This window comes from Heteronotia binoei, chromosome 6 (assembly GCF_032191835.1).
Source record: "Heteronotia binoei isolate CCM8104 ecotype False Entrance Well chromosome 6, APGP_CSIRO_Hbin_v1, whole genome shotgun sequence".
Classification (NCBI taxonomy): Eukaryota; Metazoa; Chordata; class Lepidosauria; order Squamata; family Gekkonidae; genus Heteronotia; species Heteronotia binoei.
The window spans coordinates 140322873-140350773 of NC_083228.1; the positions used below are offsets into that span (position 1 = coordinate 140322873).

The window sequence follows — 27901 nt, forward strand, 5'->3', positions numbered from 1 at the left end:
TTAGCTCATGCAGCAGGCCGGCAGCGGAGCAGCGCATTTGTTTTGGGGAGCTTAACTTAAAGTCAGGGGAAAATCTGTAAGCCATCTGTAAGCGGTAATCATAAACCCTCTGGTTTACAGCTAACCGGTGGTCCCAACCTGGGCTCAGCTGGCTCCGACGGGCACCACCTCTGGCACCAGCAGTTCGGATCACCATGTGCTAGAACTACCGAAACTCCCGCTCCTCGGCAACTGGCGTTCGTTTCAAGGGGGTTCCCGTGGATCAGAGGCCACGTAGGAGGAGGCTTTGACAGGCCGGGCACAACAGCTTGACACGGTGCACACGTATCTCGCCAAACAGAGCCAAGCAGGCAGTTCAGAGACCGGAGCAGCGATTCACACAGTGCAAGTTCGGTGATCAGTAAGCGTTCGGGAATTAGAACAAAACTCGAGTCCGGTCGTACCTTAAAGACCGACAAAATTTTCCAGGGCACAAGCCTTCAGGAGTCAAAGCCCACTTTGTCAGATACAACGGAGAATGAAGGTCCATCTGTTTTTATATCCAGGTCAGAAGGTGAGAGGTCCCCTCTTAGTTTCCGCCTGGGGTATAAGGGCTGACGGAACTTCATTGGGACCACACAATGTAGCATCCAAACAAGAATAAAAGAACATGGAAGACACTGCAGACTTGACCAACCTGAAAAATTAGCGGTGGCTGAACATAGCTTAACTCAAACAGGACACAGTACTTTATTCCAAGACATTGTAATGCTGGACAACACATCCAATTACCATGTTCATTTACACAGAGAAGCCACTGAAATCCATAAACACAAACACAATTTCAACAGAAAGGAAGTTTAAAAATGAATAGGGCATGGCTTCCACTCCTAAAAAACACAAAAATGCCCTACAGCTTACAACAGCACTACAGATAAGATTAGAATTTCAACAGCCAATCCATATACAAAAGAACCTCCTCAGGAAAGCTCCTCCATTAGCATGTCACAGCCCAGGAAGCTCCCACAAGATAATGGCTCAGCCCTCCCCCACCAGCCTGAGTAGATATAAATTACCTGCCTACCAACTTCTTCTCAATTTGGTCCAGCGAGAACTCCAGTTTTCTGGGTTACACCTCTGAGGATGCCAGTCACAGTTGCTGGCGAAAAGTCAGGTCTTACAGTGCAAAGACCACGGCCACACAGCTCGGAAAATCTACAACAACCAATGAACTTCATACTACCTGTATCTGACAAAGTGAATGTTGCCTCACAAAAGCTTGAACTCTGGAAAATTTTGTTGGTCTTTAAGGTGCTACTGTTCTCAAATTTTATTCAATTTTTTTTACAGACTAACATGACTACCCTGCTTGAAACTGTTCAGGAATTAAGACATTACTTACTGGAGATGGAATGAAGGCCTCGTGGTACTTCTTGGGGTTGATTCTCAAGGGTCCCTTTAAGAAAAAAGAAAGAAAGAGAAGAATTACAGTTAGGGAGTGGGGAAAATAACTTTTTTAATGCGTTTCCAATAAAAGTAAGAGCAACAATTTGCTGGGGTTTACTTCTTGGGCCAATATCCCCGCCACCCTTCCCACCATGAGAGAGACAATACCCTTTGCTCAGATCCCAGAAAAGCAATGAATAATGAAAAGCATTGCGCCATTGCAGTACCCAAGACTGTAATCAAAAGTGGCACGGGGCCGGCCCTTTCTGACAGCCAGCCTGCCTTTGTGAACAATGCATGATGCTCACAGCAGAGTTGGGGATTTCTTCTCAGCAGACCTAGGAACCCGAGAGAGGCCTCACAAGCAGCTCCAAGTGAGTCGACTGTGGGGTGACATGATGAAGGCTGACAAGATTATGCATGGGACGGAGAAAGTAGAGAAAGAAGTCCTTTTCTCCCTTTCTCGCAACACGAGAACTCGTGGGTATTCGATGAAATTGCTGAGCAGTCGGGTTAGAATAGATAAGAAGAAGTCCTTCTTCACCCAAAGGGTGATTGACATGGGGAATTCACTGCCACAGGAGGTGGTGGCGGCTACAAGCATAGCCAGCTTCAAGAGGGGATTGGATAAAAATATGGAGCAGAGGTCCATCAGTGGCTATTAGCCACAGCATATTATTGGAACTGTCCAGGGCAGTAATGCTTGGGGGGGGGGCAAAGTGGAAGGGCTTCTAAACCTCTTTTTTTTTTTTGGCCACTGTGTGACAGAGTGTTGGACTGAATGGGCCACTGGCCTGATCCAACATGGCTTCTCTTATGTTCTTATGTGACACAGAGTGTTGGACTGGATGGGCCACTGGACTGATCCAACATGGCTTCTCTTATGTTCTTATGTGACACAGAGTGTTGGACTGGATGGGCCACTGGCCTGATCCAACATGGCTTCTCTTATGTTCTTACGTGACACAGAGTGTTGGACTGGATGGGCCACTGGCCTGATCCAACATGGCTTCCCTTATGTTCTTATGTGACACAGAGTGTTGGACTGAATGGGCCACTGGCCTGATCCAACGTGGCTTCTCTTATGTTCTTATGAGGAACGCCAACAGTCGTCTAGCGACAGCAGAGGCCAAATCTGCCAAGAACCACTCCAGGCCCCCAGAACAAAGACTGCTCCCCAACTATGAAGAGGAAGAAGACAAGGAAGAAGAGGAGGACGAGGAGGAGGAGGAAGAAGTTCGTAGATTTATACCCACCCTTCTCTCCAAATCAGAGTCTCAGAGCGGCTTACAATCCCCTTTATCTTCCTCCCCCACAACAGATACCCTGTGAGGTTGATTGGGCTGAGAGAGCTCGCTTGGGAGCTGTCCTTTCAAGGACAACTCCTACAAGAGCTATTGCTGACCCAAGGCCATTCCAGCAGCTGCAAGTGGAGAAATGGGGAATCACACCCGGTTCTCCCAGATAAGAGTCCACGCACTTAACCACTACACCAAACTGGCTGTCAGAGAATCTTTGCCATGGGAACTATTCCATATTCAACTGACAGAATTCACACTTGTGGGATTCTCCCTGAAGTGTTATTCCTAGGCAAATTCACTATAGTTCGCTTCTGTGCTATTCTGGAAGAGTTTTGAACGTAGCTGACCATACATGAAAAATATGCTGATTTATGGAGGAAAGTGGCCAGTTGAGAGAGGCCTTCTTCACACAAGGGATCGCCATTAGCATAAGGACACATTACTCATCTTTCCAGGCTACGCTTTTGTCTTGCTGGACCATTAATAAAAATGACATAGCATGCGCATTCTGACTTGAGAGATAAGGACTTTGCATTGTAACCTGGCAGAAAACCGGCTGAAAGAACCAATACATTTCCTTGCACTTAGATGGAAAACAGAATTACTACGTGCTTTATTTGAGCTTTGAACTGGCTATGAAAGGAATGTTATCCAAAAGAATGTAAGAGAAGCCATGTTGGATCAGGCCAATGGCCCATCCAGTCTGACACTCTGTCACACAGTGGCCAAAAAACCCAAGTGCCACCAGGAGGTCCACCAGTGCAGCCAGGACACTAGAAGCCCTCCCACTGTGCCACCCCCAAGCACCAAGAATACAGAGCATCACTGCCCCAGATATAAGAATATAAGAGAAGCCATGTTGGATCAGGCCAGCGGCCCATCCAGTCCCAACACTCTGTGTCACACAGTGGCCAAAAAAACCCAGGTGCCATCAGGAGGTCCACCAGTGGGGCCAGGACACTAGAAACCTTCCCACTGTGCCGCCCCCAAGCACCAAGAATACAGAGCATCACTGCCCTAGATATAAGAACATAAGAGAAGCCGTGTTGGATCAGACCAATGGCCCATCCAGTCCAACACTCTGTGTCACACAGTGGCTAAAAAAACCTCCAGTGCCACCAGGAGGTCCACCAGCAGGGCCAGGACACTAGAAGCCCTCCCACTGTTGCCCCCCCCTCCCCAGCACCAAGAATACAGAGCATCACATGCATTGTGCGAGACAGGATGCTGGACTAGATGGACCACTGGTTTGATCCAGCAGGGCTCTTTTGATGTTCTCATGAAGGCCTCAGCCTCTCTGCCCTGTTGTTGGCTCTCCAGAGGAACTGGTCTGCATTGTGTGAGACAGGATGCTGGACAAGACGGACCACTGGTCTGATCCAGCAGAGCTCTTTTGATGTTCTCATGAAGGTCTCAACCTCTCTGCCCTATTGTTTGCCCTCCAGGGGAACTGGTTGGCTGCTGTATGAGACAGGATGCTGGACAAGCTGGACCACTGGTCTGGTCCAGCATGGTTCATCTTACATTCTTAACATTTTACGAGAAGTTTCCAGAGGACTACATTTTCAGTCATCAACCAGAGGCAATTAGCAACCTCAGAAAGAGAAAGAATGTCTCAGCAGTCCTGTTCACAGCATCCCAAGAGCCTACAGGCTACAGACCTTCTGCCAAGACTGTCCAATGTCTGTCTGTTCTTTCTGCGTTCCAACCTTGCTTGGAGGATTTCAATACAGCCATTTGGCCTCAGCCAATCTGGGAGGAAACAGCCGACGTTATATGCGTGGCCAGCAAGGCTCCCAAAGCAACTTAGTATAAAAGGCCCGCTTTGCGTGTTATCACCAAAAGGTCAACCAATTCAAAATGGAGCAGGTTCGTGAAACTCCCGTGTGATTACGCCTGGCCTCAAAACGCATACGTAAGGAAAGCTAAGCACACTTTCTTTCGGCGTTGCTCCTCTGGAAAGGAAAGGAACTCCCCAAGTTTCTCTTCGAAAGCAGATGGGCCTTATTATCTGTGCCTACGAAAATCCTATTTACAATGCTGTGCATTTCACGCTGTGATATCATATCTGGAACCGGCCGCTCTCCCCATCTGCATAGAACAACTGTTCTCACATGTGCATCAGGGGCCGCAGCTCTGGCTGCCGAATCTCATGATGTCATCTGCCTCAACACCCGCGCTGCTTTACAGTCCCTCACAAACAATGGCTGCTATATTTATCGGCGTTCTTTAAAAAAAAAAAAAAGTGTGCAGGGAGAGATGTCTCTTCAAGAAGGGGAAAGGCTTCGTAAGAAGATCCTTTTCAGGCTCAGATCTTCACCGCGCCCACCACAGAGCGCCTCAAACTCGCAAAGGTTTCCTCGTGGAATCTGAGCCGCAGTTTCCTGACCTTCCAAAAACCCATGACTACAGCGCTGGAAGGGATCCATTAGGGCCCTGAAGCCAACTCCCCAAGGCTAGGTAATCTATACCACGAACATCACTGACAGATGCCTCTTCTGGAAGACCTCAGAGGAAGGAGATCCCACAGGCTCCCAATCTCTTCCACTTCTGAGGTACTCGTAGTATTTACAGCGGGGATGAAGGCCCGAATTTCCCACTGAAGCAAGCAAATATGTCCAGGAGTCACACCTTGCTTTTTTTGCTTTTTTTTTTTTTACCACAAAGGGTCACTCCCATATGAACTAACTCTCTGGTAAACCCAACAGATCACTCCTACGTCTGATAACCAGCTTCTAATGTAGGGGGAATAGTGAGAGAGTAAGCTAGTATCTGAGGTAAAAGTAATGATAGAAAGAAACCTGTGATTTTTTTGGAGGGACGGTGGCTCAGCGGTAGAGCATCCGCTTGGTAAACAGAAGGTCCCAGGTTCAATCCCCGGCATCTCCAACTAAAAGGGTCCAGGCAAATAGGTGTGAAAAACCTCTGCTTGAGACCCTGGAGAGCCTCTGCCAGTCTGAGTAGACAATACCGACTTTGATGGACCAAGGGTCTGATTCAGTATAAGGCAGCTTCATATGTACATATACTCCAACACGGACAAAGATGTAAAATTTCCAGAAGTTTTGAAACCAGGGGTGGGAGGAAGAGACACATTTTCCTGGGGTAGGGGAAAGAACAGAATTCCTGTGGAAAACTGAAATTTATGCAAAGGGTCACTTCCAAATGAATTAAGAACTGCCTCTCTGGTGCACCCAACAGAACACCCCTACGCCTGATAACCAGCTTCTAATTTAGGGGGAATGGTGAGGGAATAAATTAGTATTTGAGGTAAAAGTAATGACAGAAAGAAACCTGTGATATTCTATCACAGATGAAGATGTAAAATTTCCAGAAGTTTTGAAGCCGGGGAGAGGGGAAGAGAGACATTTCCCTGGGGTAGGGGGGAGAACAGAATTCTTGTGGAAAACTGAAATATATGCAAAAGTTACCTTCCGGTCACATATAAATTTATTTTATTAATTAACAACATTTGTTATTTTCATTTGGAAAATACAGTCATACGGCTTGGCACAGTTACGGAATTCTATGGTATAAAATGTCTTAGTTCTCCAAAAGCAAAATGGCAAAAACAATTAATACCTGACAGAAAAGGACAATGCTGCAGCATCTTACGCTATTTCAGCACAGGTGTCTTAATTTTTGTCCTCAAAATGGGTAGGTAGGAACAGATAAAAGTTGACATTAAAAAAACAAATTTTGCGGTAAACAAAAGAAGGTGTATGTTTGGGGTGGAAATTATGTGTTTTGGCTAATTGTTTTGTTTTTAATTATAAAGGAATTAGAACAATAGTATAATGGAACAGTTCAGGAGATCATCTTTTTAAGGAACAATGGGGACTCATGAGACACCCCCATGAAAATTTCCTCACAGGTACCAGCTTTCTTCTCTGGCTTCTGACAACCCCTCCTCTGCCCCCTTAAGAACATAAGAAAAGCCATGTTGCATCAGGCCAATGGCCCATCCAGTTCAACACTCTGTCACACAGTGGCCAAAAAAACCCAGGTGCCATCAGGAGGTCCATCAGTAGGGCCAGGACACTAGAAGTCCTCACACTGTTGTCCCTTCCAAGCGCCAAAACTACAGAGCATCACTTGCCCCAAACAGGGAGTTCCAACAATACGCTGTGGCTAATAGCCACTGATGGACCTCTGCTCCATATGTTTATCCAGTCCTCTCTTGAAGCTGGCTATGCTTGTAACCGCCACCACTTTCTGTGGCTGTTAATTCCCCATGTTAATCCCCCTCTGGGTGAAGAAGGACTTCCTTTTATCTGTTCTAACCCGACTGTTTAGCAATTTCATTGAGTGACCATGAGTTCCGATATTGTGAGAAAGGGACCTTTCTCTATCCCATGCATAATCTTTCTCTACCACATCCCTCCTTGCTGCTGGCACCCCCCATTTTTTCCTCCAACACCTTACTTCCCCCCCCTTACCCTGACACTGTTCCCCACCTCCCCCTTGCCCTCTCAGCGCCCCCTTTTTCCTCAGCCTACCCTCCCCACCGCCTCCTCTTCATAGAGCACTCCGAATTTCTATCAAATGCAGTTGAGTTCCCTTTTTGTGGCTTTTCACCCAGCAATCAAAGGAAAAAATGGTTTCTAGGGCTACACAAAACAGATGGCTAAAGGACTGCATCTCCTCGGCATTTGAATCTCAGAGACCTCCCGGAGGGGATCACAGATCATTCAACAAGAAGAAGAAGATATTGGATTTATATCCCGCCCTCCACTCCGAAGAGTCTCAGAGCGGCTCACAATCTCTTTTACCTTCCTCCCCCACAACAGACACCCTGTGAGGTGGGTGGGGCTGGAGAGGGCTCTCACAGCAGCTGCCCTTTCAAGGACAACCTCTGCCAGAGCTATGGCTGACCCAAGGCCATGCTAGCAGGTGCAAGTGGAGGAGTGGGGAATCAAACCCGGTTCTTCCAGATAAGAGTCCGCACACTTAACCACTACACCAAACTGGCTCTGTGCTTCTACGTCAGCAAACTGTGCTTCTACGTCAGCAGCGTTCGATACAAACACATCCGTCACAGGTATCTGCAAGGCTGCTACCTGGCCCTTGGTGCCGATGTTTATCAGGCACTGCAAGATGGATGCTTATCGCCATGGCTGACCCAGCATTTGGCCAGAGAGCCCTACAGCAAGTGGTCTAGTTGTCAAGTGCAATTCAAAAAATATCTGGGAACTTTGGGGGTGGAGCCAGGAGATTTTAGGGGTGGAGCCAGGAGCAAGGGTGTGACAAGCGTAACTGAAGGGAGTTCTGGCCATCACATTTAAAGGGACCGCACACCTTTTAAATGCCTTCCCTCCATTGGAAATGATGAAGGATAGGGGCACTTTCTTTGGGGGCTCATAGAATTGGACTCCCCAGTCCAATCCTTTTGAAACTTGGAGGGTGTTTTGAGGAGAGGCATCGGATGCTATGCTCAAATTCGGTGCCTCTGCCTCAAAAAACAGCCCCCCCAGGTACCCATGGATCAATTCTTCATTATAACCTATGGAAATCGGTCTCCTTAGGGAATAACGGTGTGTCCAGCAGACATTTCCACCCCCCTCCGCTTTCTGATAACCCTGAAGCGGGGGGGAGGGTCTCCAAACCAGGGGATCCCCTGCCCCCGCCTGGGGATTGGCAACCCTATCTAGTCCTCCTGTTATCTCTATGGTTGGCAGTCACTTTCCCTTCCTGGATCAGATGAGCTTTGCAGCGTCCAACGCATATCAGAGTGTCCTCCTTCCCTCGAGAGAGAACGGATCGCTGGACTTACCGTGAAGGTTCCTCCTTCATGAGGGCGAGGGGACCCACCCTAGTTGGAGGTCCCCGTTCAGCCTATTACACTGGCTGCCAACCTTCATGTTCACGGTTCTTTCGCGGTTCTAACAGCTCATCTTTCCCTGTATGGCTTGTTTCGTAAGGTTCTGTAAGCCTTGCTGTCTGTTTGGCACATATCATGGACTCTTATCGGTTGTGGATGTCTCCAGACGGAGGGTGGGCTCCTGCTTCCCCCCACCCCCACCCCCGCCAGAGATGGAAAGCGCAATCAGCAAATGATATTCAACCGCACAAACCAGAATATCTTGATCTTCTCTACCTAAAAGTTTTTAAATATTTTTCTGCAGTTTTGTTCTTTAGGGTTTGTAGAATCTTTCGGGCTCAAGTGCCGTGTTCTACTGGAGAAAGTTTTCCTTCCAGACGTTTTGTTCTCAGCTGCGGAGAACATCCTCAGTGGCGTTGCAGCCGGAGCAGGCGCTCTGACCTTCTTGGCTGCTGTGCGTTGAGTTTTGTTCTTTGTTTGAACACATGGACATATGAAGCTGCCTTCTACTGAATCAGACCCTTGGTCCATCAAAGTCAGTATTGTCTTCTCAGACTGGCAGCAGCTCTCCAGGGTCTCAAGCTGAGGTTTTTCACACGTATTTGCCTGGACCCTTTTTTGGAGATGCCGGGGATTGAACCTGGGACCTTCTGCTTCCCAAGCAGATGCTCTACCACTAAGCCACCGTCCCATCCCCTTTTACGAGTTTCTTATCCTTTTACGAGTATTTTTTAAAATTTCTCTCTTTTTCTACCTTCCTTTTCTTTTACCGGTTAGTCGTGGATCGCACCTAATAGTAATTACTCGATAGTAATTTTTGGAATAATCTGTAATAATTTGCATAAAAGCCATATAGGCAGTTAAGAATTTTTCGCAATGCTTACTTCATAGTTTGACAACATGGGTTCAATTAGATTGATTGTATTTTGATGCAGGAATTATTGCCTTAACTTTAATCTTGCTTTCATCTTGGATCTCTCTCCTTGGATAGAAAATGGCCTACGTATCTAGACACATCTATATAACTTAAAAGTCTTGCTAGATAGTTTATTGCATGTACGTATGTAAGTATTTATGCTTGTTTATAACCTGATTCCATAAGATTTTAAAAAAAGGTAAATTTCCTGTCTTTGGGGATTGTGGAAAGAGAAACTTGTGCATCAGTGTCCTCCTCCCCTCAAGACAGAAAGGTCTCTGTCTGGGGCAGTGATACTCTGTATTCTTGTTGCTTGGGAGGGGCAACAGTGGGAGGGCTTATAGTGTCCTGGCCCCACTGGTGGACCTCCTGATGGCACCTGGGATTTTTGGCCACTGTGTGACACAGAGTGTTGAACTTCTTGTGTTCTTATGTCTGGGGCAGTGATGCTCTGTATTCTTGGTGCTTGGGGGGGGGGGGCACAGTAGAAGGCCTCTAATGTCCTGGCCCCACTGGTGGACCTCTGATGGCACCTGGGTTTTCTGGTCACTGTGGGACACAGAGTGTTGGACTGATCCAACATGGCTTCTCTTGTGTTCTTATGTCTGGGCAGCAATGCTCTGTATTCTTGGTGCTTGTGAGGGGGCACAGTGGAAGGCCTCTAATTTCCTGGCCCCACTGATGGACCTCCTGATGGCACCTGGGTTTTTTGGTCACTGTGTGACACAGATGGGCCATTGGCTTGATCCAACATGGCTTCTCTTATGTCCTTATGTGACACAGAGTGTTGGACTGGAGGGGCCATTGGCCTGATCCAACATGGCTTCCCTTATGTTCTTATGTGACACAGAGTGTTGGACTGGAGGGGCCACTGGCCTGATCCAACATGGCTTCTCTTATGTTCTCTTAAGGCATGAATTAGTGCTTGGCTCTTGCCAATCGTCACTTTGGGGTCAGGAAGGAATATTCCTCCCGGCCAGATTGGTTAGGGATCCTGGATATTTTCAGCCTTTGGGCACAGAACAAGGGTCACTGAGGGAATGGGGGGGCCCTTGGGCATCCCGTCCAGCTCTGTGTTTAAATACAGAAACACACCTCCTGCTTCAGCAGAATAAAAAAATATATTCTAAGCTTTGAAGAAGAAGATGATATTGGATTTATATCCCGCCCTATATTCTGAATCTCAAAGTCTCAGAGCGATCACTATCTCCTTTACCTTCCTCCCCCACTACAGACACCCTGTGAGGTGGGGGGGGCTGAGAGGACTCTCACAGCAGCTGCCCTTTCAAGGACAACCTCTGCCAGAGCTATGGCTGACCCAAGGCCATTCCAGCAGGTGCAAGTGGAGGAGTGGGGAATCAAACCCAGTTCTCCCAGGTAAGAGTCCGCACACTTAACCACCACACCAAACTGGCTCAGAGCAGTCACAATCTCAGAGTCTCAAAGTCTTGAGTACCTGGATCAGTTGCTTCCTTTTCAGGCCTGCCGAGACCTCCTCCTTTGGCATGTAGGCTTCAAACACCTTCTTCCGGCCGCCTCGAGTTGTCTTATTCCGATTCTTTCTGTCTCCGGGGGCTGAAGCAGCAGCGTGGGGACCTCCTGAAACCAAAACCACAAACCGCTGTCTCCACATGCAAAACAGATCTGCTTTGACGCTTTGCAAAACACCCAGTTCAGATGTGAACGTCAGTGAAGGCGGCTTGGAAGGGCCCATCAGACGCGGGAATCTGAAACGGCGTTCGATCCCACGGTTCCCTGCTCATCTCCATTACGGAGGTCGTAAGGCAACTGAGCAGTTTAGGCAAGGGTCCACCCTCTTTTTAAAGCCCTAGGCACCCGTGGAATTCTGACACTGGATGATGGACACAACCACAAAACGGCTGCCGCACGAGGCTGGGGCCAAGCACAAAACATCAGTGGGGTCAAGCATAACTCTTAATAGCCACCCTTCAACATTTCAGGCAACATGTGCCTCGGAGATCACAACGATCCAGCACACAACATCTGCTGACCATCCCTGACGCGAAGGACATCCGACTTGCCTCGACCAGAGCCAGGGCCTTTTCGGCCTTGGCCCCAGCTCCCTCTAGAGATCCGGACCCTTACTGAATTGTTACCTTTCCGTAGGGCCTGCAAAACGGGAGCTGCTCCTCCAGGCCTTTGGCTGAGGCAGCGGGCGTCCTATTCCATCGGCTGGGCCGATGCTACGGCACCACCTCTGCTGGAATACGAATTTTATCCTTTCTGCTGTTTTAGACTCTCAGTTTATATAACAGGTGCCCAACGGAGCTGCTATTTTATTATAACTTTTTGCGATTTATCAAATTGTATTGTTCCTGTCGATTTAGTTTTTAACTGTTGTTTTATACTGTTTTTAGAAGAAGATGAAGAAGAATATATTGGACTTATATCCCGCCCTCCACTCCGAAGAGTCTCAGAGCGGCTCACAATCTCCAATGCAAGAGGGTAAAGCTCCAGGGCCAGATGGATTTACGTCAAAATTTTACAAATCTCTCAAGGATGAATTAACACCCAAACTGTTGAAGTTGTTAAACACGATAAGAGAAGAAGGGAAAATCCCAAAGACCTGGAGGGAAGCTGTAATCTCTCTGATTCCTAAGGAAGATAAAGATAGCACAAACGTAAAAAATTATAGACCAATCTCATTGTTGAATAATGACTATAAGATCTATACAAGAATTTTAGCAGAGCGACTGAAACAATACCTGACCAACTTTATAAACAAAGACCAAGCGGGATTTCTTCCTAAAAGACAAATAAGGGACAATGTAAGAGCTGTTATTAATGTTGTGGAATACTATGAAAAGCACCCGGAAAAAGAAGTGGCCTTATTTTTTGTTGACGCAGAGAAAGCCTTCGACAACTTAAATTGGGACTTTATGTTTGCGGTAATGGAAAAAATTAATTTAGGGGAACAATTTATAAAAATGACAAGAGCAATATATACAGATCAGCATGCAAAATTGTGTATAAATGCAGACCTTACCAAAGAATTGAAAGTGAGTAAAGGAACAAGGCAAGGATGCCCGCTATCACCATTGTTGTTTATAATGACTCTTGAAATTTTGTTACAACAAATTCAAAAAGATGAAAAAATAGAAGGTCTAAAAATTAGAAGATTCTCTTATAAATATAAAGCTTTTGCAGATGATATAGTGTTCATAATGGAGAATCCGGTTCAAGTGTCACCACTGCTGTTAGCTAAGATAAAAGAATACGGAGAACTAGCAGGATTATACATAAATAAGGAGAAATCGAAATTCCTCTGTAAAAACATGCAACCAAATAAAACAAACGAACTACAAAAGGTGACAGGTTGTGAAGTCACAACCAAAGTTAGGTACCTTGGAATAGAGATAACAATGAAGAACATTGATTTATACAAAAACAATTATGAAAAACTGTGGTGTAAGATGGACAAAGATTTGATGAAATGGAATAAACTCAACTTGTCCTTACTGGGCAGGATAGCTGCAATCAAAATGAATATTTTGCCAAGGATAATGTATTTGTTTCAAACCATCCCGATTGTAAAAGAAGCAAAACAATTCAACAAATGGCAAAGGAAAATCTCTGATTTCATTTGGGCCGGAAAGAAACCAAGGATAAAGATGAAGATCTTAACGGATGCCAAAGAGAGAGGAGGTTTTCAACTTCCCGATCTAAGACTATACCACGATGCAGTTTGTTTGACATGGATAAAAGATTGGATAATGCTGTTAGATAAAAAACCTTTGTGGTTAGAAGCTCACGGAAATAGATTCGGCTGGCATGCATACATGTATTATGGGAAGAATAAAATGGATGGTTTTTTCTCTCACCACTATGTCAGAAATACATTACTAAATACTTGGATAAAATACAAGAAATACGGGGACGAGAGAAAACCATTATGGATAGTGCCAGCAGAAGTAATAAAAATAACAGCTGATTCTGAAGAAAAAAGAGAAATGTCATATAACCAACTGCTTAAGATTCAAGGAGACAAAATTGAATTAAAAACCTCAGAAGAGCTAAATAACAATTATGATTGGTTTCAAATGCAACAAATTAAAAGTTTGATGGAAAATGACATAAAATCAGAGGGGATTAGACGAGAACAAACAGAACTGGAAAGAGTCCTGTTAGGTGACAATGAAAAATTGATATCAAAAGTATATAAGTTATTATTGAAATGGTCTACAGAAGAAGAAGTAGTAAAGTCTCAAATGGTCAAATGGGCAATTAATGTGAATAGAGAAATACAAATGGAAACATGGGAGCACCTCTGGAAGAACTCAATGAAGATATCAACTTGTCAAAGCATTAAGGAGAACTGTTTTAAAATGATGTATAGGTGGTATATGACTCCGAAAAAATTGGCTAAGATAAGTAAGAAAATGTCGGATAGATGTTGGAAATGTAAAAAACATGAAGGTTCTTTCTTCCATATGTGGTGGACATGTGAAAGAGCGAAAGAATTCTGGAAGATGATACAACAAGAAATCACCAAAATTTTGGGCTATGATTTTAAGAAAATTGCAGAGACGTTTTTACTTGGATTACAATTAGAAAAATACCCAAAAGAAGACAGGACTTTAATTTGGTACCTGTTATCAGCTGCTAGGACTTTGTACGCGCAGCTTTGGAAGCAAGAAAAAATACCAGAGAAATGGGAATGGACCATGAAAGTTTTATCGTGGTGTGAAATGGACAAATTAACCAGAACACTAAGAGACTATGATTTAGAGATATTCAAAAGGGAGTGGAGAAAATTTAAAGGATATATGGAGAAAACTTGGAAAGTAAAGAAATATTGGACATTTTTTTAGTTGTAAGAATATATATACGGAACTTTGAGCAATCAGAAGTGCCTTTAGTATGGATTTGAACTTATAACCTCGGGGAAGTCAACATTGGAGGGAGGGGGGATGGAAATGTCATATGGGTTAATGTGAAAAAAAAGAAAAAAATTAAGAAATAGATAAGCTTTGTAACCATATGCTACCAATAAATTGTTTAAAACAAACAATCTCCTTTCCCTTCCTCCCCCACAACAGACACCCTATGAGGTAGATGAAGATATTGGATTTATATCCCGCCCTCCACTCCGAAGAGTCTCAGAGCGGCTCACAATCTCCTTTCCCTCCCTCCCCCACAACAGACACCCTGTGAGGTAGATGAAGATATTGGATTTATATCCCGCCCTCCACTCCAAAGAGTCTCAGAGCGGCTCACCATCTCCTTTACCTTCCTCCCCCACAACAGACACCCTGTGAGGTGGGTGGGGCTGAGAGGGCTGTCACAGCAGCTGCCCTTTCAAGGACAACCTCCACCAGAGCTATGACTGACCCAAGGCCATTCCGGCAGCTGCAAGTGGAGGAGTGGGGAATCAAACCTGGTTCTCCCAGATAAGAGAGCTATGGCTGACCCAAGGCCATTCCGGCAGCTGCAAGTGGAGGAGTGGGGAATCAAACCTGGTTCTCCCAGATAAGAGTCCGCACACTTAACCACTACACCAAACTGGCCTGACAAGGTCTAACTTATGTCAGATGCAGCCCTCTTAACAAAATGAGTTCGTCACTCCTGACAGAAAACTTTATCAAAATTCAAGTCAGCCACCCACCCAGCTGATTTTTCACCGGAGCCTGAAAACATCCTTCATCTTTCGGCTGTGCAACTTTCCAAGTTCTCACCTCTGGGAGTCCCCAGCTGCCTGAGGGTCACCCTGCAGTCCGAGCTGCTCATCGTGTCTGCCTGGGGTTCAGAGAGCTGGTGCCTCCGGTCCACGTTTGGAGCGGCTCTGGCCGATTCAGAGTTGTTCCTGGTCCTCGCTATTCCTCGCCTGTCTCCTCCTAGAAGGATCAAAATGCAAGAGTGTAATGCTGGTGAAGGGGAGAAGGCCTCATCCTGGCCATAACCCTGCCTCTGCCCATCCATCGATGGATCTTATTTCTGTCACAACTGTGCTCCATTTCTACCTTTATGCCTCATCATTAGATCTGAGGAGAAACGAAGCACCGATCCAACCAATACTTCCTCTAAGCTGTGGAGTCTTGTGAGCAAAAATTCTGCTTCATGAACTACTGGCATTAAAGCTGTGAGTTACTGCAGAAATTAGTTAGCTGAGGGGCCATTTTTCCTGAGCTACGACAAAAATCTGTGAGCTAGCTCACACCAACTCAGCTTAGAGGGAACACTGGATGCAATCCTTCCTGCCCTCATGATCTGCCTGAGTACACAGAATAAGCGTTGCTGTCATAAGAACATAAGAGAAGCCATGTTGGATCAGCCAGTGGCCCATCCAGTCCAACACTCTGTGTCACGTGAGAACATAAGAGAAGCCATGTTGCATCAGCCAGTGGCCCATCCAGTCCAACACTCTGTGTCACACAGTGGCCAAAAAAATTATATATATATATACACATACACACGCACACACACACACACATTGTGGCTAATAACCACTCATGGACCTCTGCTCCATAATTTTATCTAACCCCCTCTTGAAGCTGGCTATGTTTGTAGCCGCCACCACCTCCTGTGGCAGTGAATTCCACATGTCAATCACCCTTTGGGTGAAGAAGGACTTTCTTTTATCCATTTTAACTGGACTGCTCAGCAATTTCATCGAATGCCCACAATTTCTTGTATTGTGAGAAAGGGAGAAAAGTACTTCTTTCTCTACTTTCTCCGTCCCATGCATAATCTTGTAAACCTATTATGTCACCCTGCAGTCGACGTTTCTCCAAGCTAAAGAGCCCCAAGCGTTTCAACCTTTCTTCATAGGGAAAGTGTTCCAAACCTTTAATCATTCTAGTTGCTCACAATCTCCTTTCCCTTCCTCCCCCACAACAGACATCCTGTGAGGTAGATGAAGATATTGGATTTATATCCCGCCCTCCACTCTGAAGAGTCTCAGAGCGGCTCACAATCTCCGTTACCTTCCCCCACCCCCCACAACAGACACCCTGTGAGGTAGATGAAGATATTGGATTTATATCCCGCCCTCCACTCTGAAGAGTCTCAGAGCGGCTCACAATCTCCTTTCCCTTCCTCCCCCACAACAGACACCCTGCGAGGTGGGTGGGGCTGAGAGGGCTGTCACAGCAGCTGCCCTTTCAAGGACAACCTCTGCCAGAGCTATGGCTGACCCAAGGCCATGCTAGCAAGTGCAAGTGGAGGAGTAGGGAATCAAACCCAGTTCTCCCAGATAAGAGACCGCCCACAACCACTACACCAAACTGGCTCTCCGCACACTTAACCACTTCACCAAAGAGACAAATGCCTTCTCCAAGCCAGCCTACGAGGCAGTGGGGGCTTCAAGAGCCACACAATATGTGTGAAAGAGCCACATGTGGCTCCCAAGCCGCAGTTTGGCCACCCCTGACTTGGAAAAAGTTGACGTGTTCAGAACCAAACACAGCAATCCATAATGTGAGCAGACGGCAATTCCATTTAGGTACTATATAGCAGGAAGGGAGCCGTGCTCATGGAAGCAAACCTTCCTGCTCCAGCCCACTGTGGCCCCACGAAATTGAACTCCTGGGACTCACTGATTCCCCCCCTCCCAGGACCAGATTTGGGAACAAAGTGGAGTTCTGTAGACGCAACAGTGAAGCCAGCAAAAATCTGCCTCCCGCCAGTGAAAAACATAAACTAGGCTGTTGACCAAGGATGCTCCGCCTTTCTGAGCATGAAGACATATCTGGATTTCTGACAAAGGGTGGTAAGGTACAAGGACAAAATCACTGTTGCAGGAGGTGGAACCAACCACAAGATGTCATGGAGCGAGGTTCTGCATAACACTCCCTGAAACTCTTACATTTAAGGCTGAAGTTCTGTTTTACAAGATGCCTTTTAATCTGCCCAAGGATAAATAACCACAATCTAAGTTCTAAGACACTACACGCAGGGATGTCAAACGCTTGTTCTGGGGCCAAATCAGGCCCATGGGGGGGGTCCTATCAGGCCCCCAAGCAACTGGCTGTCATCTGTTTCCTTCTCCCTCTCTCTTGCTTCCTTCTGCATAACTGCTGGCTTTCCCAGGCTTGTTCAATCTCACAGCAGAGCTACAGAGCAAAACCTCTATTTTCTCCATTGCCTGAGGCTCCTCCCTTGGGGAGGAAGGGGGGGCAAGCCGAGCTTGTTTTTCCATCCCATTGTGGAGCTACTGAGCCAAGCCTCTCTCCCTTCTATTGGCTGAGGCTCCCCCACCACCACCCAGTCCCCTGGGGAAGGAAAGAAAGAGCCAGAGCTTCCTTTGCCCAGTTTGCTGGATCCCATGGGAGAAATACAAAGAAAGCACAAATAAGACCAACAAGTGCTAACATTTTAAGTATGTTTTAAGTTTTTTTTTTAAAAAAAATTGTGTTTGTGTCCTTTTTAAAGTTTATCTCTCTGCTACCTAATCTTAAATAAGTACACACATGACCTGGCTTGATATGGCCCCGCCCAACGAGGTCTCATTTATGTCAGATCCGGCCCTCATAACAAATGAGTTCGACTCCCCTGCGCTTCACAATATGAGTTACAACAATGTTTATCAATGTAACATCCATTGTATCTCAATATATATATTTTACAAAGAAAAACGATCACATTTGAGGTGGTGGCAGCTACAAGCATACCCAGCTTCAAGAGGGGTTTTGGATGAAAATATGGAGCAGAGGTCCATCAGTGGCTATTAGCCGCAGCATATTATTGGAACTGTCAGGGGCAGTGATGCTCTGTATTCTTCGTGCTTGGGGGAGAGGCAAAGTGGAAGGGCTTCTAGCCCCACTTGTGAACCTCCTTTCTTTTTTGGCCACTGTGTGACACAGAGTGTTGGACTGGATGGGCCATTGGCCTGATCCAATATGACTTCTCTTATGTTCTTATGTAACACAGAGTGTTGGACTGGCTGGGTCATTGGCCTGATCCAACATGGCTTCTCTTATGTTCTTATGTGACACAGAGTGTTGGACTGGAGGGGCCACTGGCCTGATCCAACATGGCTTCTCTTATGTTCTTATGTGACACAGAGTGTTGGACTGGAGGGGCCATTGGCCTGATCCAACATGGCTCCTCTTATGTTTTTATGTGACACAGAGTGTTGGACTGGATGGGCCATTGGCCTGATCCAACATGGCTCCTCTTATGTTCTTATGTGACACAGAGTGTTGGACTGGATGGGCCATTGGCCTGATCCAACATGGCTTCCCTTATGTTCTTATGTGGCACAGAGTGTTGGACTGGGTGGGCCACTGGCCTGATCCAACATGGCTTCTCTTATGTTCTTAACGATACATCAACTTGTATTCTCCCTAAAGAAATAGCGTCTAAATAGTCTCAGTCCAAAGGATCATGAAGAGCAACTCTTAAAGAAAGAGAATCCGTTGTCACGTAAAAGAAAGAAAGAGAATCCGTTGTCATGTTACCATCTGTTCACATGACAACGTTACATGACAACGGATTCTCTTTCTTTTAGAGCTGCAGTTCATGCTTCTTTGGACTGAGACTATTTAGCTGTGGAGCCTCGTGAGCAAAAACCCTGCTTTGTGAGCTACTGGCATTAACGTTATACATATGAACATATGAAACTGCCTTCTACTGACTCAGACCCTCAAAGGTCCATCAAAGTCAGTATTGTCTGCTCAGACTGGCAGCGGCTCTCCAGGGTCTCAAGCTGAGGTTTTTCACGCCTGCTTGCCTGGACCCTTTTGCGTTGGAGATGCCGGGCATTGAACCTGGGAGACCTTCTGCTTACCAAGCAGATGCTCTACCGCTGAGCCACCGTCCCTCCCATTTTGTGAGCAAACGATTTGGCTGCTTCCTTAATTAGTCTGCTCTGGGGCCATCCTTCCTGACTTGAGACAAAACTGTGTGAGCCGGAGGCTAAAAAACAGTAAGCTAGCTCGCAGTGCCTCAGCTTAGAGAGAACACTGTCAGGTACAGATTCTGTATGTTTGAGCAGCTGATTCTTTAAGCCCTCCTAAAGAGGGAAACTTTCAAAGAGCCAGTTTGGTGTAGTACAGAGGTGGCCAACGGTAGCTCTCCAGATGTTTTTTGCCTACAACTCCCATCAGCCCCAGCCATTGGCCATGCTGGTTGGGCTGATGGGAGTTGTAGGCAAAAAAATATCTGGAGAGCTACCGTTGGCCACCCCTTGTTGTAGTGGTTAAGTGTGCGGACTCTTATGTGGGAGAACCGGGTTTGATTCCCCACTCCTCCACATGCACCTGCTGGAATGGCTTTGGGTCAGCCATAGCTCTCGCAGGAGTTGTCCTTGACAGGGCAGCTTCTGTCAGAGCTCCCTCAGCCCCACCCACCTCCCAGGGTGTCTGTTGTGGGGGAAGGAGATAAAGGAGATGGTGAGCTGCTCTAAGTCTCTGATTCAGAGAGAAGGGTGGGGTATAAATCGACAGCATTCTTCTTCTTCATACCTCCCAGAGCTGATTCAAACAAGAGATACCCCCACACGGAAAGCACTTCCATGCTGGAAAAAGCATGGATTGCCGTGGGTCAGGGTCGTGCCTTTGATAATCTTCCAGCACGTGCTAGGAGTCTACCTAAGATGTCTGCTTGTAGTTGACTCTGCTTTACACAGGTTGCACGCTCTTCTTACGTGAGAATTTTTTTCCAACAGGATCCGCGTCACAATTGAAGCAGTCCCAGCTTTACTGTTCCCCGAGAACATAAAAACATAGGAGAAGCCATGTTGAATCAGGCCAAGAGCCCCTCCAGTCCAACAGTCTATGTCACACAGTGGCCAAAAAGCCCAAGGGCCACCAGGAGGTCCATCAGTAGGGCCAGGACACTAGAAGCCCTCCCACTGTTGCCCCTCCCAAGCACCAAGAATACAGAGCATCACTTGCCCCAGACAGAGAGTTCCAACAATATGCTGCGGCTAATAGCCACTGATGGACGTCTGCTCCACATGTTTATCCAATCCCCTCTTGAAGCTGTCTGCACCTGTCGCCACCACCGCCTTCTGAGGCAGTGAATTCCATATGTTAATCACACTTTGGGAGAAGAAGGGCTTCCTTTTATCCATGGAGAGCCAGTTTGGTGTAGTAGTTAGTGCGTGGATTCTTATCTGGGAGAACCAGATTTGATTGCCCACTCCTCCACTTGCACCTGCTGGCATGGCCTTGGGTCAGCCGTAGCTCTGGCAGAGCTGTCCTTGAAAGGGCAGCTGCTGGGAGAGCCCTCTCAGCCCCACCCACCTCACAGGATGTCTGTTGTGGGGGAGGAAGGGAAAGGAGATTGTGAGCCGCTCAGAGACTCTTCGGAGTGGAGGGTGGGATATAAAACCAATATCTTCATCTACGTCACAGGGTGTCTGTTGTGGGGGAGGAAGGCAGAGAAGATTGTGAGCCGCTCTGAGACTCTTCGGAGTGGAGGGCGGGATATAAATCCAATATCTTCATCTACCTCACAGGGTATCTGTTGTGGGGGAGGAAGACAAAGGAGATTGTGAGCTGCTCTGAGACTTTTTGGAGTGGAGGGTGGGATATAAATCCAATATCTTCATCTACCTCACAGGGTGTCTGTTGTGGGGGAGGAAGATAAAGGAGATTGTGAGCTGCTCTGAGACTTTTTGGAGTGAAGGGCGGGATATAAATCCAATATCATCATCATCATCCTAACTCGACTGCTCAGCAATTTCATTAAGCGTCCACGAGTTCTCGTATTGTAAGAAAGGGAGAAAAGGGCTTCTTTATCTACCTTCTGTACCCCAGGCATAACCTTGTAAATCTCTACCATGTCACCCCTCAGTCGATGTTCTCCCTCTCTTCTTCCCCACTTCTTGCCCTTCACGAAACACTTCCTATAACACTGCAGAATCCTCTCCAGCTGCTGCTCTTTAAAAATGAGCTTATTCTGTACCTGCACGTCCAGGCGAGTCTATCGTATAAAGTTATATATTATTTATAAGCCCACAAGATATAGCCAAGTTTGGTAGGGGCAGTAAAAGTAAATACATGGAGCCTTTCATAATTCTTCTCATATTTCCATTCCTCCCTACTTTGGGGGGGGGGGGGGGAATTCCTAGAAATACAAGCTCTCTAATTAGAAACCGCAACGAGTCCTTGTCGACTTCCTGGGAATCTCCCTTGAGGGGAGCCTTTAAATCAAACCCTGAATCCACTTGGCTTCACTCCATGGGAAGACAATTTGTCATTGGTGTTGAGCGATTCAGGCTGGATTTCCTTTTAACGTCGCTGCTAGATTTTGAGCCCAGTAGTGCCTTAGAGACCAACAACATTTTTTTGGGGGGGGGGGGAGTATAAGCTTTCAACAACAGGCCGTTTGGGAGGTTATTAACTCATGCGGTTGCCGCAAGTCAGGCTGTGATCAAACACACTAAATCAACGGTGTCGAACATGCAGTTCAGGGGCCAAAATCAGGCCCCCGGAGTGCTCCTATCAGGCCCCTGAGCAACTGGCTGTCCTCTGCTTCCTTCACCCTCTCTCCTGCTTCCTTCCGTATAACAGCTTTCTTTGCAAGACTTGCTCAGCAGCACAGGAGCTACAGAGCAAAACCGCTATTTTCTCTGTTGGCTGAGGCTCCTCCCTTGGGGAGGAAGGGGGGGGAATAGCTTGCTTTGCCAGGCTCTCCCAACCGCACAGCAGAGTTACTGAACCAAGCCTCTCTTCCATCTATTGGCTGAGGCTCCCCCTCCCCCCCCTGGTCCCCTGGGGAAGAAGGAAAGAGCCAGAGCTTCATTGGCCCACTTCCCTGAATTCCATGGGAGAAATACAAAGAAAGCACCTGTAAGACCAATGACTGCTAACATTTTAAGCACGTTTTAAGTTTTTTTAATATATACATGTGTGTGTTCGTCTGTGTTCTTTATAAAATTTATGTCTGCTAAATAGATACACACATGGCCAGGCCCGACATGGCCCGGCCCAACAAGGTCTCATTTATATCAGATCCGGCCCTCATAACCAATGAGTTCGACACCCCTGCACTAAATAATGCCCTTTTGAGCCATCTTCCAACTGGATTTTACTGTGCAAACTTGCAAAATCCAGTTGGAAAGCGCACTAAAAGTAGATTGAAAGGGCATTATTTAGTGTGTATGATCAGGGCCGGCTTGCCCACTAGGCAAACTAGGCGGTCGCCTAGGGTGCCAGATGGGCAGGGGCGCCAAATTCGGCCTTCCCCCTAGGCAAACGCCTAGTTTGCCATCTCCTCAGCCTCCTCCTCCCGCCCTTCTCCACTCAGGTGTATTTCAAAGCCTGGAAGGGCTGCGCTCTCAGGCAATCTAAAGCCGCCCCGCGCCCGACGATCAGCTGATTGGTGGAAAAACAATGCGGCACTCACCATCTTTGAGCGCCGCAGCAGGATGGCAGCAGCGAAAGAACCGCGTCCTTAAAATGCTCAGAGGGCATCTGGAAAGGAGTCCGCGGGCACCCTGCTCTTATTTATTTATTTGATTTATATCCCGCCCTCCCTGCCGAAGCAGGCTCAGGGCGGCTCACAACATAAAATCCCACAATTAAGTTAATGAGTATTAAAATTACACATTCGGTAATAAAATAGATATACAATGATTAAAACGGTTAAAACAGAAAACAGACTATTGAGTTGGTGCTATTCTGGTGGCGACGGCCTTCTCCCGCTTCTCTTAAGTACCGGTGCCAAGTCAATTGAATGCCAGCCGGAAGAGGACAGTCTTGAAGAAGAAGAAGAATTGCAGATTTATACCCCGCCCTTCTCTCTGAATCAGAGACTCAGAGCGGCTTACAATCTCCTATATCTTCTTCCCCCACAACAGACACCCTGTGAGGTGGGTGGAGCTAAGAGGGCTCTCACAGCAGCTGCCCTTTCAAGGACAACCTCTGCCAGAGCTATGGCTAACCCAAGGCCATTCCAGCAGGTGCAAGTGGAGGAGTGGGGAATCAAACCCGGTTCTCCCAGATAAGAGTCCACGCACTTAACCATTACACCAAACTGGCTCTCTTGCAGGCCTTGCGGAACTGCACAAGGTCCCACAAGGCCCTCGCTTCATCTGGCAGTTGGTTTCACCAGCAGGGGGCTACGACTGAGAAGGCCCTGTCTCTAGTTGATTTCAATCGGGCCTCCTTCGGCCTGGGGATTACTAATAGATTTTGTGCTCCCGATCTAAGTGCTCTCTGCGGGACATGTGGGGAGAGACAGTCCCTAAGGTAGGCAGGTCCTAGGCCATGCCAGGCTCGCCAGGCAATGCCACGTTATGCAACTCCATTCGCCCAGGATACAGCTTCAACACCACGGCAGGCACCAGAGCGTCCAAGCCAAGCCTTAAAAAGGAACCGGTGGATCTGTGCCCGCTTGCTGTCTCTGAGTCTAAACTGAGGGGTGGCATTTTTTTTTTTTGCCTGCCGGCGAACTTTCCAGCTTTTCTGTTTAGATTATGGTTATTTATGTCTACAATCCAGTCCTCCTGGGCAAGAGAAGCTATTCAAACGCATCGTTAAAACGTTGTATAGTTCCCAGGTGATGCTCTACTGAGCGGCGAAATGTATTCTCCCTCGGCAGTCAATTGTTCCTTTCGGTTTTCGAACCGACTCGGCACAGAAGCGTCCAGCGTGACAGAGAACAAAGTCAACCATTGTTCAGTAACTCTGCCCACCGACAATACTTCCCTCCGGCACCTAACTAGGTTAGCCCACGAGTCGGCAGGTGTCGGACCCTTTCGGCGTCTTCCACTTGTATCCGAAAGCATTGTCACGGTTCCCGTTATGGGCAGAAGAGAGGGGCCCTGGGAACTCTCTGCCCATGGACCCTCAAAACCAAGAACCAGCCCTGCCCCAAGCAAAAAAAAAGGTCCCAATTTTAAAAGCAAAAGAAGATCTGGATTGGTGGCTAGAAGAAGAAGAATTGCAGATTTATACCCCGCCCTTCTCTCTAAATCAGGGACTCAGAGCGGCTTACAATCTCCTATGTCTTCTCCCCCCACAACAGGCACCCTGTGAGGTGGGTGGGGCTGAGAGAGCCCTTTCCAGGACAACTCCTGCAAGAGCTCTGGCTGACCCAAGGCCATTCCAGCAGCTGCAAGTGGAGGACTGGGAAATCAAACCCGGTTCTCCAAGATAAGCGTCCGCACACTTAACCACTACACCAAACTGACTCTCTTTGTGGTCTCATCCTCCATCTAAGCTCTAATATCGGAAATAAAAAATATCTCCCTCTCTCTCAGCCTCATCTACCTTGCAGGGTTGCTGAGAGGATCAAATGAGAGAAGGGACATAATGTATGCCAGTCTGAACTCAGTGAAGGAAAGACTAGATAAAAATGTGCCAGAGAGATAGGTGGATGCTCTTTACGGGCCAGGAGAGGCTACAAGGAGCCCATGGCAAGTGACAGGATGATTAAGAACATAAGAGAAGCCATGACTGTCAGGCCAACAGCCCATCTAAACCAACGCTGTGTCATACAATGGCCAAAGCCCCGATGCCCACAGGAGGTCCAGCAGTGGGGCCAGAACTCCAGAAGCACACGAAAGCTTACTGCCCAGAATCAAACTCCCTTGGTCTTAAAGATGTCACTGAACTTGAATTTTGTTCTGCTGCTTCAGCTCAACACAGCTTCCCCCACCTGAATCAGACTCAGTTTAGACACTTTTCACTTCCAGAGAGAGTTCAGGCTTAAGAAGAAGAAGATATTGGATTTATATCCCGCCCCCCACTCTGAAGAGTCTCAGAGCGGCTCACAATCTCCTTTACCTTCCTCCCCCACAACAGACACCCTGTGAGGTAGATGAAAATATTGGATTTATATCCCGCCCTCCACTCCAAAGAGTCTCAGAGCGGCTCACAATCTCTTTTCCCTTCCTCCCCCACAACAGACACCCTGTGAGGTAGATGAAGATATTGGATTTATATCCCGCCCTCCACTCCAAAGAGTCTCAGAGCGGCTCACAATCTCCTTTCCCTTCCTCCCCCACAACAGACACCCTGTGAGGTAGATGAAGATATTGGATTTATATCCCGCCCTCCACTCCGAAGAGTCTTAGAGAGGCTCACAATCTCCTTTACCTTCGCCCCCCGCAACAGACACCCTGTGAGGTAGATGAAGATATTGGATTTATATCCCGCCCTCCACTCCGAAGAGTCTTAGAGAGGCTCACAATCTCCTTTACCTTCCTCCCCCACAACAGACACCCTGTGAGGTGGGTGGGGCTGAGAGGGCTCTCCCAGCAGCTGTCCTTTCAAGGACAACCTCTGCCAGAGCAACGGCTGACGCAAGGCCATTCCAGCAGCTGCAAGCGAAGGAGAGGGGAATCAAACCCGGTTCTCCCAGATAAGAGTCTGCACACTTAACCACTACACGAAACTGGTGATGCGCACCAGCTACGCAATCCGAAAATGCAGGGCACAATGGCGCCAGCTTTTCCTCCGAGTAATGCAAGGTAGCTCCCAAGATCCCCCTCCACAGATCTATGCCCACCCACAGCTCCATATGGCAGGTTCGAATCCCCGTGGGTACCAGGATAAGTGTCGTCACCACATTGTGGTGGTCATGGGTATGTGTACTAAACCATGTAGCGCAGAGAAGAGGCCCTGTTACTTGGAGCCTTTAGGGGTTTGTGTCCCTTGCCACTGTGTAACACAAGCATTAGACTGGCAGACCATTAGCCTGATCCAACATGGCTTCTTGTATATACTTATGTCTTGGGCAGTGATGCTCTGTATTCTTGGTGCTTAGGGGACAATAGTGGGAGGGCTTTTGGAGCTCTGGCCCCGCTGGTGGACTTCCTGATGGCATCTGGGTTTTGGGCCACAGTGTGCCACACAGCATAGGACTGTATAGGCCACTGGCCTGACCCAACGTGGCTTCTAGTTTGGTGTAGTAGTTAAGTGTGCGGACTGCTATCTGCGTGAACCGAGTTTGATTCCCCACCCCTCCACTTGCATCTGCTGGAATGGCCTTGGGTCAGCCATAGCTCTGGCAGAGGTTGCCCTTGAAAGGTTGTCCCTCTCAGCCCCACCCACCTCACAGGGTGTCTCTTGTGGGGGAAGATAAAGGAGATTGTGAGTTGTTCTGAGGGACTGAGTGGAGGACGGGATATAAATCCAATATCATCTTCTTCTTATATCATGTTCCTAAGTTCTAATGCACATGAGTTGCCAAGCAGGGTGGGGGATTCAAGACAGAGGCAAGGAAGTACTTCTTCACATAAGAACATAAGAGAAGCCATGTTGGATCAGCCCAGTGGCCCATCCAGTCCAACACTCTGTGTCACATAAGAACAGAAGAGAAGCCATGTTGGATCTGGCCAGTGGCCCATCCAGTCCAACACTCTGTGTCACATAAGAACATAAGAGAAGCCATGTTGGATCAGGCCCATGGCCCATCCAGTCCAACAGTCTGTGTCACACAGTGGCCTAAAGAACCCAGGTGCCATCAGGCGATCTATCAGTGAGGCCAGGACACTAGAAGCCCTTCCACTGTGCTCCCCCTCCCAAGCACCCAGAATACAGAGCATCATTGCCCCAGACATAAGAACATAAGAGCAGCCATGTTGGATCAGGCCAATGACCCATTCAGTCCAACACTCTGTGCCACATAAGAACATAAGAGAAGCCATGTTGGATCAGGCCAACACTCTGTGTCACACAGTGGCCAAAAAACCCAGGTGCCATCAGGAGGTCCACCAGTGGGGCCAGGACTCTAGAAGCCCTCCCACTGTTGTCCCTCCCAAGCACCAAGAATACAGAGCATCACCACCCCAGACAGAGAGTTCCATAAGAACATAAAAGAAGTCATGTTGGATGAGGCCAATGGCCCATCCAGTCCAACACTCTGTGTCACACAGTAGCCAAAAAAACCAGGTGCCATCAGGAGGTCCACCAGTGGGGCCAGGATACTAGAAGCCCTCCCACTGTTGTCCCTCCCAAGCTCCAAGGATACAGAGCATCACTGCCCCAGACAGAGAGTTCCATAAGAACATAAGAGAAGTCATGTTGGATGAGGCCAATGACCCATCCAGTCCAACACTCTGTGTCACACAGCAGCCAAAAAACCCCAAGTGCCATCAGGAGGTCCACCAGTAGGGCCAGAAGCCCTCCCACTGTGCCCCCCCCCCACCAACCCAAGCACCAAGAATACAGAGCATCACTGCCCCCAGACAGAGAGTTCCAACAATACGCTGCGGCTAATAACCACTGATAGACACATAAATTTTGGAACTTGCTACGAGGTGCCGTGATGGCCGCCCATTTGAAGGGCTTTAGAAGAGGAGCGATCAATGGCTCACGGTGAACGGAGCGATCAATGGCTACTAGTAGTGATGGCTATCGACTCCCTCCTGTCCCAGGGGCGGCATGCCTCTTTGCATAAACTGCTGAGGAGAGCAGGCAGGAGAATGCTGCTGCACTCCGTCCTGCTCGTGGGCTTCCTAGAGGCGGCTGGTGAGACAGGATGCTGGACTAGATGGACCTGATGCAGGAGGATTCTTCTGGT

At 47.6% G+C, this 27901-nt stretch overlaps 1 protein-coding gene across 1 annotated transcript in view; it reads right to left on the reverse strand.

Annotated features, from left to right (window-relative positions):
• The window catches only part of DIS3L2 (DIS3 like 3'-5' exoribonuclease 2), a 419389-nt gene that overhangs the window by 350469 nt on the left and 41019 nt on the right, over positions 1-27901 (reverse strand). The window contains 3 exon segments of the mRNA XM_060242825.1: positions 1382-1435; positions 10920-11062; positions 15160-15318. Of these exon segments, the coding sequence (XP_060098808.1) occupies positions 1382-1435; positions 10920-11062; positions 15160-15318 (356 nt within the window).